This window comes from Bufo gargarizans, chromosome 2, assembly GCF_014858855.1.
Source record: "Bufo gargarizans isolate SCDJY-AF-19 chromosome 2, ASM1485885v1, whole genome shotgun sequence".
In the NCBI taxonomy this organism is placed as follows: Eukaryota; Metazoa; Chordata; class Amphibia; order Anura; family Bufonidae; genus Bufo; species Bufo gargarizans.
The window spans coordinates 323,111,499-323,125,500 of NC_058081.1; the positions used below are offsets into that span (position 1 = coordinate 323,111,499).

The 14,002-nt window shown below is 41.6% G+C and overlaps 1 protein-coding gene across 1 annotated transcript in view; it reads right to left on the reverse strand.

Annotated features, from left to right (window-relative positions):
* FGD6 (FYVE, RhoGEF and PH domain containing 6) overlaps positions 1-14,002 on the reverse strand; it is a 90,746-nt gene that overhangs the window by 65,691 nt on the left and 11,053 nt on the right. The window contains exon 2 of the mRNA XM_044280527.1: positions 67-2,143. Within this exon, the coding sequence (XP_044136462.1) occupies positions 67-2,143 (2,077 nt within the window). The remainder of the gene's footprint in view (positions 1-66; positions 2,144-14,002) is intronic.

Here is a 14,002-nt window from a genome sequence, read left to right on the forward strand (position 1 = left end):
AAGGTTCCCCACCTTTAAACTTACATGTTTTCTGCACCTAGAAAAGATCAGTGAGCAGAATCATACCTGTGGGTGACATGTATGGGCGCTGAAGAACTAGCTTCATTCGGGTCTTCCACTTCATAAATTGTTGCGTCCCATTCAGTTACATCTGATACTAGAGTGAACGGAAGGTTTTCATATTCTGGGATTTCTTCATAGTGACAAATATTTTCATATTCAGGCATGTCAAGGTCTGATTTATCCAGTGAAGATGCTACCTGTGCAGAGTGGGTTACAAGCAGATTCTCATCTAAAGACGCAGAGGCCGGGTCGTTCTCAATGTTAAGCTCATTCTTCTGTTTCTGCCTTTTCCTTGATAAAGGACTGAAAGAATCAGCAGATTGCGCTTTTGCAGGTTTCATCTTTTTCTCTAAAGTGGGGGATGTAGAGTGCCCAGTACAAGAAAATATATCCGATGTTACATTGTCTGCCAGAAGATTGCCCCGGGAAAGAAATTTCTGAAAGTCACTTTTTATAAGACATACAGATAACTTCAGGTTTAGCAACTTCTTTAAGGAGCTTTTTTTAGGACTGTCAGGCAAGGGTTTTTCTATTCTATCCATATCAACAGAAGATAAAGATTTAGCCCTAGGCTTGGTCAGGAGATGAGGGGTTTCATTATTTGAAGTCTTTAATGTCTCTGGACTACCTAAGAAAGGTAAAATTGGGTGCTGCAACTTCCATACTGGTTTCTCAGAAGTCAAGCATAATCCTTCACGTCCTGTGGCGCCATCTGAAGGACCCTCATTGCTGGAACTCAGGAGTTTCTCCTCTGAAACAGCTTTTTTGAGCAGGCCAGCTGCAGGTAAACTGTATCTTTGTGGCTTCTTAGGGGCAACTCTTGGTGAACTCACAGTAGGTACATTTCCATGAATCTTTTCTGTGGCAGTATACTTTCCAGGCGATTGCTGTTCATAAATAAGTTTCAGCTGCTTCGGTAAACTCATGGATAGAGTACTACACCTTTTAAAGTTGCTGCTTTCTTCACAATTTGTTAGTTCTTCAACATGTGTCCCAGTTCTTTCTCTATCTGTAACTTTTGGAGTCAATACAATACCCGAACTCTGATGCAAATCTCCATTTTGATCTTTACTACACATGCTTTTGCAATTTAGGTGGACTTCCCTGTCTGCTACAGGTCTATCAGAACAATCAGTGTGTTCTGTGGAATGGTCAACTCCATTTTGTACCTGTTCAACATTTGTTTGAACACCGTTCTCACTACTTTCTGCAGTTCTATCCACACAGTCTTGTCGCACTAAACATGGTTTGCGTGGCTTCCTTGGTTTTGGAACAGGTAGCTTTTTGTGAGGAGGAGGGGTCCGTGGTACAAAGTTGACCTTTGCATTGCCTTCTGTATTTAATGGTTCGTTGTCAGGTAAAAAACCATTGTAATGTTTCACGTTATCCATGGATTCAGAAACTGAATGAAATGGAGAAACACCATTGGAAAAAGAAGCAGTAGGTTGATGATGGGACTTGCTACCATTTTCGGTATTACCACAAGAACTGTTGAAACTGGTGTTCTTGATGTCTTCTTCAGCATCTTCTAGCTTGCAGGTATAACCATTAACAAGGACATTATGTGTTAATACGCCCTTGAATGTATTGCTGGCCTTTAAACTAACTTGGTTTATTTTTGAAGGTTTTGCCTGCTGACTACAAAGTTTTCGCCTCGTTCTTGCACATGGAATAGGCTGCCCACACATCTTTTTATTTTCTAAATTTTCCAGCTGTTCTATTGCTTTCAGATTTTTCTGCAAGTACTCCACATTTTCAAGTTTGTGGCTGCAGTCAGTATCACAGCAGCATGGTGAAATAATATAGGAGGCGCTTTCATTACTGGCTGGCGTGTCTAGTTTATGGATGAGGTTGTCAGAGCTTGTGTGCTCCTCCTTTATTTCAGTACTTGATTTGCTGGTGTTATGTTTGCCATCCGATGAACCTTTAACGACCTTTGGCTTTGGGGCAATTGTGGGCTTTGATTTTTTTGGTACCACTTTAGGCTGGACTATATCTGGCTTAGGTGCAATAGGTGGTGGGCTAGGTTTCTGACCCACAACCTTTTTAGGTTTGGGGGCTACTGGAGGCTTCTTCATATCTGTAGTAGAGAAAAAAATAAAAATAAAATATAAATAGTAAATAATGTGATTGTTATTAATAGTGATATCTTATGATTTGTACTATTAATAATACTTTACTTTAAAAAAAAAAAAAATGGACAGATGTACTTTCCCAGTATTACCAATATTTCATAATAGCTCCAATAAATGATCAAAATCCATCAAATTCCCATAAAAGTATTCATTTTATTAAATATCCGTTAAAATATACAATTTGACAAATGGATCCACCAGTGTTCACAGCCACTAGGCGCTCAGAAACTATGATGTATATATCATCACAACTAGTCGAATCGTAACTTAACAAGCAGCCAGTAAATATATATCCAAGATTAAGTAACTGTCCCCACCAAAATATAATACCCACAGTGCAAAATATGTACCACGAATATTAAATAACAGGCTACACAACTAATATATCCATATGGGACTGCAAACGCATCACTGATTTAAGTATTAATCGCCACAAATACATTATGCTGACCCCACTATCACCATTGATACAATGCAGCTGATTGAAAAACTACTAAAATATATCATTTGTGATGGGAATAAAAAATCTCACACTTTGAGGAAAAATATTTTTACAGTAAGCGGATATGTAGAAAGGATGTGAGTCAAAGTATCCTACAAGAAACTGCAGTAAAAATAGCATGTGTGTTGTGAACAGGCATGGCTCGCCGGTCTTCCTGTGCTGCCTATACACAGTGAAGTTACAGGCAGCTGCACTTAGTAATGGCAATGTATACAGGTCCAGCATGGATCATTAAAGACATCTACATGTGCAAACATAACACACATCATAGGAAGCTCAAGGAAACATCAAGGGCATGGGACTGTTGGCAGATCCAGTGGAAAACCCCAAGATCTTGCTATAAAACCGCACTTGAAGCTGTAGAGACAAAGACTGCTGTATGTACACTCCTCACAAGGAATTGCATCATTTGGCGAAGGTCACATACTTACAATTATGTGAGGATTTTGATTTTTTTGTGTGGATTCCTGATAGAATCCACTGATGTTCTGCAGCAAGTGAGTGGGGTACAACATGCAGCAGGGAAACATCTGCAGATTCGCCCCACTGAAAGACAATGGGGCTAAACCACATGCAGAATAGCTGGCACATCCAAGTTTCAGACTTACATTTCTGATGCAGATTATTTTTAAAAAATAATTTACGTGGCATGTCCTGAACTTGGGAAAATTGAGAACAATTAAAATAGTTAAGTGTTCAGCATAAAGTAGCCAAGATTTTTTTTTTAAAGCAGAAAACAGGCAAAGGCCCGGGAAATGAATAGCCCAGTACCAACACAAGATACCTGCTTGTAATATTGATACTATCATATTTATAACCTCATAAGGGCCCCCCCCCCCCCCATTACAGTATTAACTTTTTAATTCATACTTATCGAAAGATGCTTACCAGGCAGCGGCTGCGCTCCTGCTCAGATTATATGCTCTGGCACTTCCAGGACCACGTGCCATACATTGTGCACAACATCCTAGCCAATCCACGGTACATGCGTGAGAATGTATCTCTAGCTAGTGCTGTGGAAAGAGATTCATTCTCACGCACACGCTGTGGGTTGCAACCAGGTCAGGAACATATGCACAATGGACACCACATGATCCTGGAGGTGCCAGGGCATATAAATGGACGAGGAGCGCAGCCACTGCCTGGTAGGCATCTATTAATAAGTATGAATGAAAAAGTTAATTAGTAGGACCCCTACCAATCTAATAGTTATCCCCTGTCCTGTGGATAGAGCAGGAGTAGGCAACCTCCAGCTACCAGCTGTTGTGAAACTACAACTCCCAGTATGCATACTTGCTCTGCTCTTCTAAGAACTCTCATAGAAATTAATGGAGCATGCTGGGAATTGTAGTTTCACAACAGCTCGGAGCCGGAGGTTGCCTACCCCTGGGATAGAGGATACATTTTAACAACAAGAAAACCAAAATACCCTTTTTTAAGCAGGGATCAGAGAACAGTGATAGAAGCAGTAGGGGGATAGAAAGGTGGGTATACCTGCTTATGTTATTGTATCATAATTCTGAGCCGTAGGCACATTTTGAAATAATTTGGAAAGCCCCTTTACTATATTTACACTAGGAAAATATTCCTAAGAGCCACAATAATGCTCTTCACATGTAGTTTTGAAAACAATAAAAGCCACAAACTGGAAACAATAGGGCTTGCTGGTGTTAAAATATCGCAATTATGTTGCATTTTGTTATAGGGGTCTATCACCAGGAAATTCACTGTTAAATCAGACATAATGCCTTGTATGGCTAGCTCAGCTCAATATAATGATCCCTTTCACTCAGGGGACGTTCACACAACCGTACTTTCGGTCAGCATTCAATTTCAATGGGGCAGCACCGTGTGCATTAAGCATCCGTATTTCCATTCCACTGTCCCGCAAAAAACAGAACATGTCGGATTCTTGTCCATTTCTAACAAAAGGCAGAACATGCTGATCCGGTATCCATGTTTTGCAGAGCTGCAATTTGCACATAGCAAGAAGGATATGGTCATGTGAACGCCCCCTTATGGTCATTTTACACGTATAGATGATCTGGCAGATTATTGGGAAAGAAGCAGACTCTCCCAATATCTGTCAGATCAACAGCGTAGGTGAAGTTTGCTTGTATATGCAGCAATCACCTCTGAGGTATGGGGGCAAGAGATCGATATAGCGATAGCTTCTCCCCATAGAGGACCATTATTCCTGCTCAGAGGATGTATAGACAGCAAGATCTGCTGCACAGGAACAATGATTTTTCGGGGCCTGGAGAAAGACACGATCGCCAGATGAATGAACAAATGGCGATTGCCTTTTACACAGAAAGATTATTGGGAACAAGTGTTTATAGAAACACTCATCCTTAATAATTTGCTTAATAATCAGTCCATGTAAAAAGGACCTAAAATTATCCGTCTGGAGAAATAGTACTTTTAGCATTTTAGTGACCTGTTTTTGGGCGTCTGTGACTAAGCAATTTTTTTCATTTTTTTTTTTAATGAAACTTTATTTAACATTTTTACAACTTATTAGTCCCAAAAGGGGTCTCTGACAAGCGATCTTCTGATCGCTTCTATAATACACTGCACTGCTAATGTTCCTCTGGCACAGCCTGATAGGACATACACTGCAGACAGACCTAGAGGCCTTCATTAAGCCCCTGGCTGCCATGCTAATGCTACAGTCATATATGCAATTACAAATCCTCTGCATAAAACAGCCTGCTGGAGTTCGCCAGTTCCAGATAATGCCATGCATCGCCAGACCCCACTGACTACAATGGCCAGTTTCAACACGCACAACTTTTTGTCCAGCCAAAAGCCGGCATTTCGCCAGAAAGTGTCCGGATTCCCACCAGATTCCATTATAGGCAATAGGGATCTGGCTGTACACACCATTATCCGGCTAGGCTGCCGAAACTGCCTGCTGAATTTCTATACACATATGTGAATGTACCCTAAGACATGAGCACCCAACAATCTCATCCCTCTAAACCACTTAGATGCCACGGTCGCTATTGGCCGCAGCATCAAAGGGGTTAAACGGCTTCTGCTGGTCCGGACTGTTAGCAGGAGCCAAGTTGCCCTCAGTGCACTTAACTTCTCATTTGCAATAGGCAAATCGCTAATTTCTCACCCATCGTGATCTTTCAGCAAACGAGTAACGACAGCAAGTACGAACAATTATGTGTATTATAAGCGAAATTGTCCTTAATGAATCACTACATCTTCAATTGTTTATCTCGATCTGTATGACATCTGCTGGTGTAATAATATCTTAAGAGCTCTAATGCGAGAGCCAGGTTCTGGCTCTGTGTGGCACTGGAGACCTGTGCAGAGCTTAGACCTATTGCAAATTAACAGTTAAGTGCACTGAGGGCAGGCCCAAGCCACACTGTGCACCCTTGCTCCTCCTGCTTCCTCTGCCAGTTTCTCCCTTTCCTTCTTGATTGACAGGGAGAGGCAACAAAGCTGATCGTGTCAATTGGGGGATCATGCACATGAACGTATTTTCTTTCCGCGTCTGTTCAGTTTTTTTTGCGGACTATACATGGAACCATTCATTTCAATGGGTCCGCAAAAAAAACAGAAGGTACTCCGTGTGCATTCCTATTCCGTATTTCCGTTCCGCAAAAAAATAGAACATGTCCTATTATTGTCTGCATTACAGACAAGGATAGCACTGTTCTATTAGGGGCCAGCTGTTCCGTTCCGCAAAATACGGAATGCACACGGACGTTTTTGCAGATCCATTTTTTGCGGACCACAAAATACATACGGTCGTGTGCATGAGGCCTTAAGGAGAGGGAGAGTCAGTGGAAGCAGCTTGGCATGGATCCATCCTTGGTGCATTTAACTGCTCATTTGCACATGGATTAAAAGTACTTTTTCTCCACAAAGAAGCAACGGATCTCTAAGTAAATGGTATCATTACATTCAGCCAAGTTAGCCCTACAAGACCTTGTGCCTGGTTTAAAGGGAACCTGTCACAGGGATTTTGTGTATAGAGCCGAAGACATGGGTTGCTAGATGGTATTGCAGATGTGCTAGCAGCCCAGTCCCCATAGCTCTGTGTGCTTTTACTGTGTAAAAAAAATATATATATATTTGATACATATGCAAATTAACCTGAGATGAGTCCTGTATGTGAGATGAGTCGGGGACAGGACTCATCTCAGGTTAATTTGCATATGTATCAAATCGATTTTTTTTACACAAAAGCACACAGAGCTATGGGGACTTGGTATTGCGGATGTGCTAGCGGCCATCTAGCAACCCATGTCCTCAGCTATACACAAAATCCTGGTGACAGGTTCCCTTTAACCATGATTTTCCTTGTGACAGATTTTCTTTAAACTGCACTGTGTGAATGGAATTCACAAAATCCTATTCACTACAGTGTAGCAACTGAACAGCAGAGTGCTTTCCAGAAGTGAAACTGGTTTAAGACCTTGTCCCAGGATAAGGGTCCATTCACACGTCTGTAAGTGTTTTGCGGATCCACAGATCCGCAAAACATGGACACCGGCAATGTGCGTTCCGCATTTTGCGGACCTCACATCGCTGGCACTAATAGAATATGCCTATTCTTGTCCGCAATTGCAGACAAGAATAGGACATGTTCTATTTTTTTTTCGGGAACGGAAATGTGGACCCGGAAGCGCGGGTCCGCATTTCCGAATCCGGGCCGCACATCGTGCGGCCCCATAGAAATAAATGGGTCCGCAATTCCGTTCTGCAAAATGCGGAACAGAATTGTGGATGTGTGAATAGAGCCTTAAATGAAGCGTTGATGGTTTTCAGCACTCTGCTTCATAATGTAGGAAGTGATATTATGAAATGGTAATGATTTATGCAGATAATGGTTATGAGTGGGTGCACAGAATTTCCCTTAAAGTACAAAAAAGGGTGCAGTAGATTATAATGCTCAAACTGATAGTTTCCTTCTTATTTAATGGATACTTAAACTATTTAGAGCGTGTTGGATCTGTCATATGCAGGGGCGGATTGGCCACAGAACTCACAGGGAAATTTCCCGGTAGGCGATGGGAGAATCAAGTACTCATGTACCCAGAAAGTGACCACACATGTCCTTCTGAATTCAACTATGGGCCACATCTCTCTTCCTAAGCGCCCCTGCTCCATATCTTAATCAGAGACAACTGGAAGCGGAAGAGAGAAAATGGCCACCACAGAGGGAAAGCTTTTGGGGCAAAATATTGTGCGGCACTGTGGTATATGGTATTTTGCACTATGGTATAGCTGACCCCTTCCACTTTTGTTGCCCCGACTCCTGTCAATTTAGACACTCCTACATGGTGACACTTATGGGTTTTTTTTTCAGGACCAAAGGGGTTCTCTAGGAATTAAGAAAATGAAAATACTTAAATATCACTTTATTATAAATATATTCCCAAATACCTTACATTTGTTATAATGGCTCATTTTGTCTACAGAGCAAACATTAGGGGGGGGGGGGGGGGGGGAAATGGAAGCCGTCCTATTAGTACACACAAAACCTGTCCTAATCACACAGCAGGACAAGTTACTTCACAACACTGAGGTTAAGAGCTGTCTCATCCTCCTCTCTGCTCTGCTTGTCAGGGGTTATGGTCCTGAATACACGTGAGAAGATCTTCAGCTGAATCTTTGTGGGAATGGAGTGCATGAGGAGACATGAAGTACAGAGGATGGACAGGACAGACTGTGATAATGTGGGGCTGTGGTAATGGAGACTGCATACAAATGCTGCTGCTCATTATCCACATCCCCACCTTCTCTCTGTACATCATGTCTCCTCATGAATTCCATTCCTACAGAGATTCAGCTGAAGATCCTGAATACAGATGATAAGATCATAATCCATGACAAGTCCAGCAGAGAGGAGGATGAGGGAGCTTATTACCTCAGTGTTCTGAAGTAACTTGTCCTGCTGTGTCATTAGGACATGTTTTGTGTGTGCTAATAGGATGTCGGCCATTTTATTTCTCATGATGATTGCTCCCTAGAGAAAATGAGCCATTATAACTAATAAAAGGTATTAGTGAATATATTTATAATACAGTAATATTCAAGTATTTTTATTTTTTTAAATTGTCCGAGTTATGAAAAAATAATATAGCACTGAAAATCAGATATATAACTGAGCTAAGCAAGTTTTATGCAAAAAAAAATTATATATATATAGATATATATATATATATATATATATATACACACACACACACATTTTCTCATTTCCCTGGTTCTTTTCTGGCCATTTGTTTACATGCAATAAAAACAATCTCTGCCCCTCCCACTGCACTGCCAAAGGAGTGGCTACAAGAGCTGCCCTGAGTGACATGTCTGCCTGCTTGGAGACTCTGCAGCATGTTGTATGTGTAGGACTACAAGTCCCAGCTGTATAATGACACTGCTAAGGGAGTGGATACAAGAGCTGCCCTGAGTGCTGGGAGACTCTGCAGCATGTTGGATGTGTAGGACTACATGTTCCATCTGTATAATGACACTGCTAATACACACAGGATCTCCCCCCTACCTTCTTGTGTAATGCTCTCTCTGGTATGTCAGCTCCAGTGCCCAGCATTGTCTCCTCACTGCCTGCAGAGCTGTGCAGCTGAAGGGGTTAAGAATCCTAGCAGAGAGTAGACGGCAGTGAAGGGGGGGGCGTGACCAGCACAGTGACGTCTCGTTTACAGGCTTGTAAACGACCTTTATCAGAGCAGGGAGAGAAGCTGACATCACAGGTCATGTGACCCTCAGTGAAATCTGAGAAACCAGGCACCAGAGATAAAGTGAGTGAATTGGAAAGCTGTTACATTTGCCTAGTTAGAAACATAGAAAGAACAAAAAAATAACTCGGACAACCCCTTTAAGTTCCCAATCCACCCCTGGTCACATGACATCACCAACAGCGCCTAACAGACTATTGACTGTAATGGTACGAGTTGGGTTTCCGTAATGGTATCCATCATTTTACTGGACAAAAACAGTGCAGCATGCTGTGCTATTTGGTGCTGAATTTTTATGGAATCTGCAACAGAATAACCTAAGTGCAGGAAACATAGACTCATTACATAAAGAAACAAATTGCCCTCAAGTGTCTTTTCCCCAATGCATCAATTAGTACCTCGTCTCATTTAACCTCCAATCGCCGTTCAGTGCAGTCCATACACTTAACTCAAAGAAAACTTACCCTAAGGCCTCATGCACACGACCGTTGTGTTGTTTTCCGTTTTTTTTTCGCGGACCCATTGACTTTCAATGGGTCCGTGGAAAAATCGGAAAATGCACCGTTTTGCAGCCGAGACCGTGATCCGTGTATCCTGTCCGTCAAAAAAATAGGACCTGTCCTATTTTTTTGACGGACAACGGTTCACGGACCCATTCAAGTCAATGGGTCCGTGAAAGAACACGGATGCACACAAGATTGGCATCCGTGTCCGTGATCCGTGGCCGTAGGTTACTTTCATATAGACAGATCCGAAGATCCGTCTGCATAAAAGCTTTTTCAGAGCTGAAAACTCAGATCCGACAGTATATTCTAACACAGAGGCGTTCCCATAGTGATGGGGACGCTTCAGGTTAGAATATACTAAAAGAACTGTGTACATGACTGCCCCCTGCTGCCTGGCAGGTGCTGCCAGGCAGCAGGGGGCAACCCCCCCCCCCCCCCCCCCTGTAGTTAACACATTGGTGGCCAGTGCCAAAAAAAAAATACTATCGTGTGCATGAGGCCTAATTGTTCGGTCAGTGATTTCCATCAGTGATTTTGAGTCAAAACCAGGTGCGGCTCTAAACACAGAACAGGGGCAGATCTTTCCCTTATATCTCATCTCTGTGGAGGCTCCAATCCTTTTTTTGGCTCACAATCACTGATGGAAATCACTGACTAAAACACTTATGTGTGAATGAGGCTTAAATCTTTCAGAAATGGTCTCTCAGCTGTCCAGGTCTTGCACTCAACAGCAGGGTGCGTTTTATGGGGCATCTGTTGTAAGCAGCACGTAGACGTCTTTTGTTCCTAATTTTATCACTTAACCTCCTTCTCAGAAGCTGTATAAGCTAATAGATCTACAACTCCTGCCTATGATCAGCAGAAGTAGGAAGGTTTTGTGTATTACTTACTTCAATGTTGCCAACCATCCATAAATTCCTGGGCAGTCTGTAAAAATAGGAAAACATTTTCCTGTGTCTGTGGATATAAGCAGATGGGTCCGGGATTTTTGAGGTGGTGGTACTATGCAGGTTATCATTGTGGTACTTATTATTATTTCACTGTTTCCAGTTAAAAGGGTTATCTGACCCCTTAAATGCTCCCCCATATGCCCAAGCCCCTCACACACAATGTACTTACCTCGCTCCCCAGCACCCAAGTCGCTCCTGGAGGAGGGGGGCAGCCAATGGCAGGCGCTGATGGGGACGAGTCTCCCTAGCGTCACCTGCGATGCTAGAAAGGCTCATCCCCATCACCCCATCACCGTGAGGTCCTATTCACCCTGATAGAGCTCTATAAGGGGGACTAGGACAAGGGTTCCAGACCGTAAGGGGGCTAATAGTAAGAAAAAAAACAAAAAAAAAACACAACAACACACACAACACTAAAATATTAAGTTTAAATCCCCCCTTTCCCAATTTTACATATAAAATATATAAACAATAAATGAACATATTACATAGTGCTGCGTCCGAAAAGTCCAAACTATTAAATTATTAAAAAATATCTTCTATGCGGTGAGCGCCGTAACAGAAATAAATAAAAACCATGCGATTCGCCATTTTTTTGTCACCTTGTCACCCCAAAAAATAGGATAGGACTGTTCTATTATGGGCCGAACGTTTCATAAAATGCAGAATGCACGTGGCTTTTTTTTTTTTTTTTTTTTTGTGTGGTATTGAGTATCGCAATACTTTTTTATGGTGTCGAAAGCTAATAAAAATTTTGGCATCGAAACAACCCTACGCCGATCTAATCGGCGTAGCGTTGTCACGATACCAAAATTTTGATTCGGTTTCGATTTGGCGACAAAAAATTTAACTTGGCTCCTAAATTTTTCAGTTCAGGAGCCAATGGCTAATAGTTTTTTTTTTTTTTTGTCTGGAGCACTACATAACCTTTTTTATATTCCCATTGACACAGACGTATGAGGGCCTGTGTTTTGTAGCATGAGTACCACCATAATTTGTTGATTTACTTTTTATTAACTTTTTGGGGGGGAAAGCAATGGGGAAAAAACTATTCTGCCATTCTTGAAATTGCAGGCAGTTGATAGCAAAACTAATGCTTTGGAATACTTTCATTACAGCATTACTGTATTCCAAGGTATTATTGCCTGCCTGTCAGTTTAACATTGACAATCTATATGCTTTGGAATACTTTCATTACAGCATTACTGTATTCCAAGGTATTATTGCCTGCCTGTCAGTTTAACATTGACAATCTATAAGATATATTAGGCCCACTGGTTGCAGAGTGAAACTGCTGTGGCAGCTATGCTCCTTCCACTAATGTATCGTTACATAATGCAGTACTATATATATGTCACTGAGTAGGACTGAGCATCTGGCGGTGACGTATAGCTCGGTCAGCAGCACATGACCTGTTTGGTGTAGTTGAGACTATACTTCAGAAACTCTGGTCTCTTGAACAGCAACCATTATTTGCTAACTAGTCTCAACTCATGTTAGACCAACATACAAAAACGTTGTAAAATTGGAGAAATACGTGGGTATAGTAGAGCCTCATAGATATCAATGGGTGACATATCACTGGCCTTACAACTTGGAGGTTTGACAAGTACTATCAACAACCCGGACACCGACCAGTCATTCCATGATGAAGAATGGTCTTGGGGAATAATGTCTGCCCTTGTGAAGAACGATAGAAATGATAGTCTGAAAGGCCATGCAGTGCTCCCTGGGAATATGGATATGCAGATTAGCTCTCTGTAGAGCTACCTTATATTTGTCTGATCATTTAACAGGCCTTGCAACGTCACTAAGGATATTAGCCAAACCAAAAGCCTTCTTCAAAAGGAAAAGGAGACCTATCTGCATCCAGCTGTTTTGAGTTTCTTGGTCCTTGTCTGTACACAGCAGGGTGCTTGGAGAGGCCTTTGATGTAGGCCTCAGGGGGTACAGTTTCTCATTTTGGGGATTAGTGGTGGGTCTAATTGATGAGCACATCATCGAACGAATGATCCTACGAACACTCGTTCCCGACAATCTGGAAGTCTAAGGGTGGAACCGATTACCTGGAACCGATTACCTGAACAAACGGAGTGCTTTCTGCTGCCCAGAAACAATCCAGCTGTATGAGGATGAATGGTAGTAGTAGCCATTGCTCGTTCTCATACTGTGGAGGTGAACTTTGCATTTAAATGTAGCTCTTCACCTCCACTGATGAGCAGCCAGCTGTCGGGAAGGAACGCTTTCTCCCCGATAATCTGCGGTTCATCTAGCCGTGCAAACCCACCATAAGAATGAAGTATAAAACCGAAACACTGAACAATTCATCATAACCATCGCTTGCGGCTCATGTTGATATGAAAAAAAAATATGGAAACACTGCACATACAAGCTAGAACAGTTTACAGGGCAAGGCTCCACAGATCCAAGATGACTCACAGTAATAACTCTCTCTACAGCCATGTACAAACCAGGACATGTAAGTTCTCATACCAGGAATATGTCTCGTCAGGTGCTTTACTGTAACCTATTGCTCATTAATAACTATTCTGATTGAGTGTATAATACTTATGTTTTTCTTACAGACCTCATCCAGCAATATAGAGAAAGCACAAGAACATACCTGTCATTCATCAAAATCTATGCCAGCCAAGAAAATGGAGCAACCTCTCTTTCTATACTAATGTATATGATATGAGTTACTACAAGTTAGAAGCAGTGCTATTCTACACTATGACACTACTAATATATCTTCCCTAACACTTGCAAATTTCATACAGAAAGCAGCTTTATGTACTATACCTCAATAACGGTAACAGACAATTGTCCACAAATCTCTAACAAAAGCAAAAAGGGTTAAATAAAGGACTCTGAAAGAAAAGAACATGGCAATAAAGAAAACTCCCCCCTGCTATAGTCTGTCCGCCTCAGGGGTATAAGGCTGAGTCTTCAACTGCTCATCAATTTCAAATGAAACAATTACTCCTACAGGAAATTACACTAAGTCATCAAATTTTATTTTATTTTTTAAACTCACATTCTTACTTTTTAAGATTTCCCACATCTTTAAAAAAAAAAAAAAAAAAAAAAAAAAAAAAAAAAAAGATACTTATTGGAGCATACA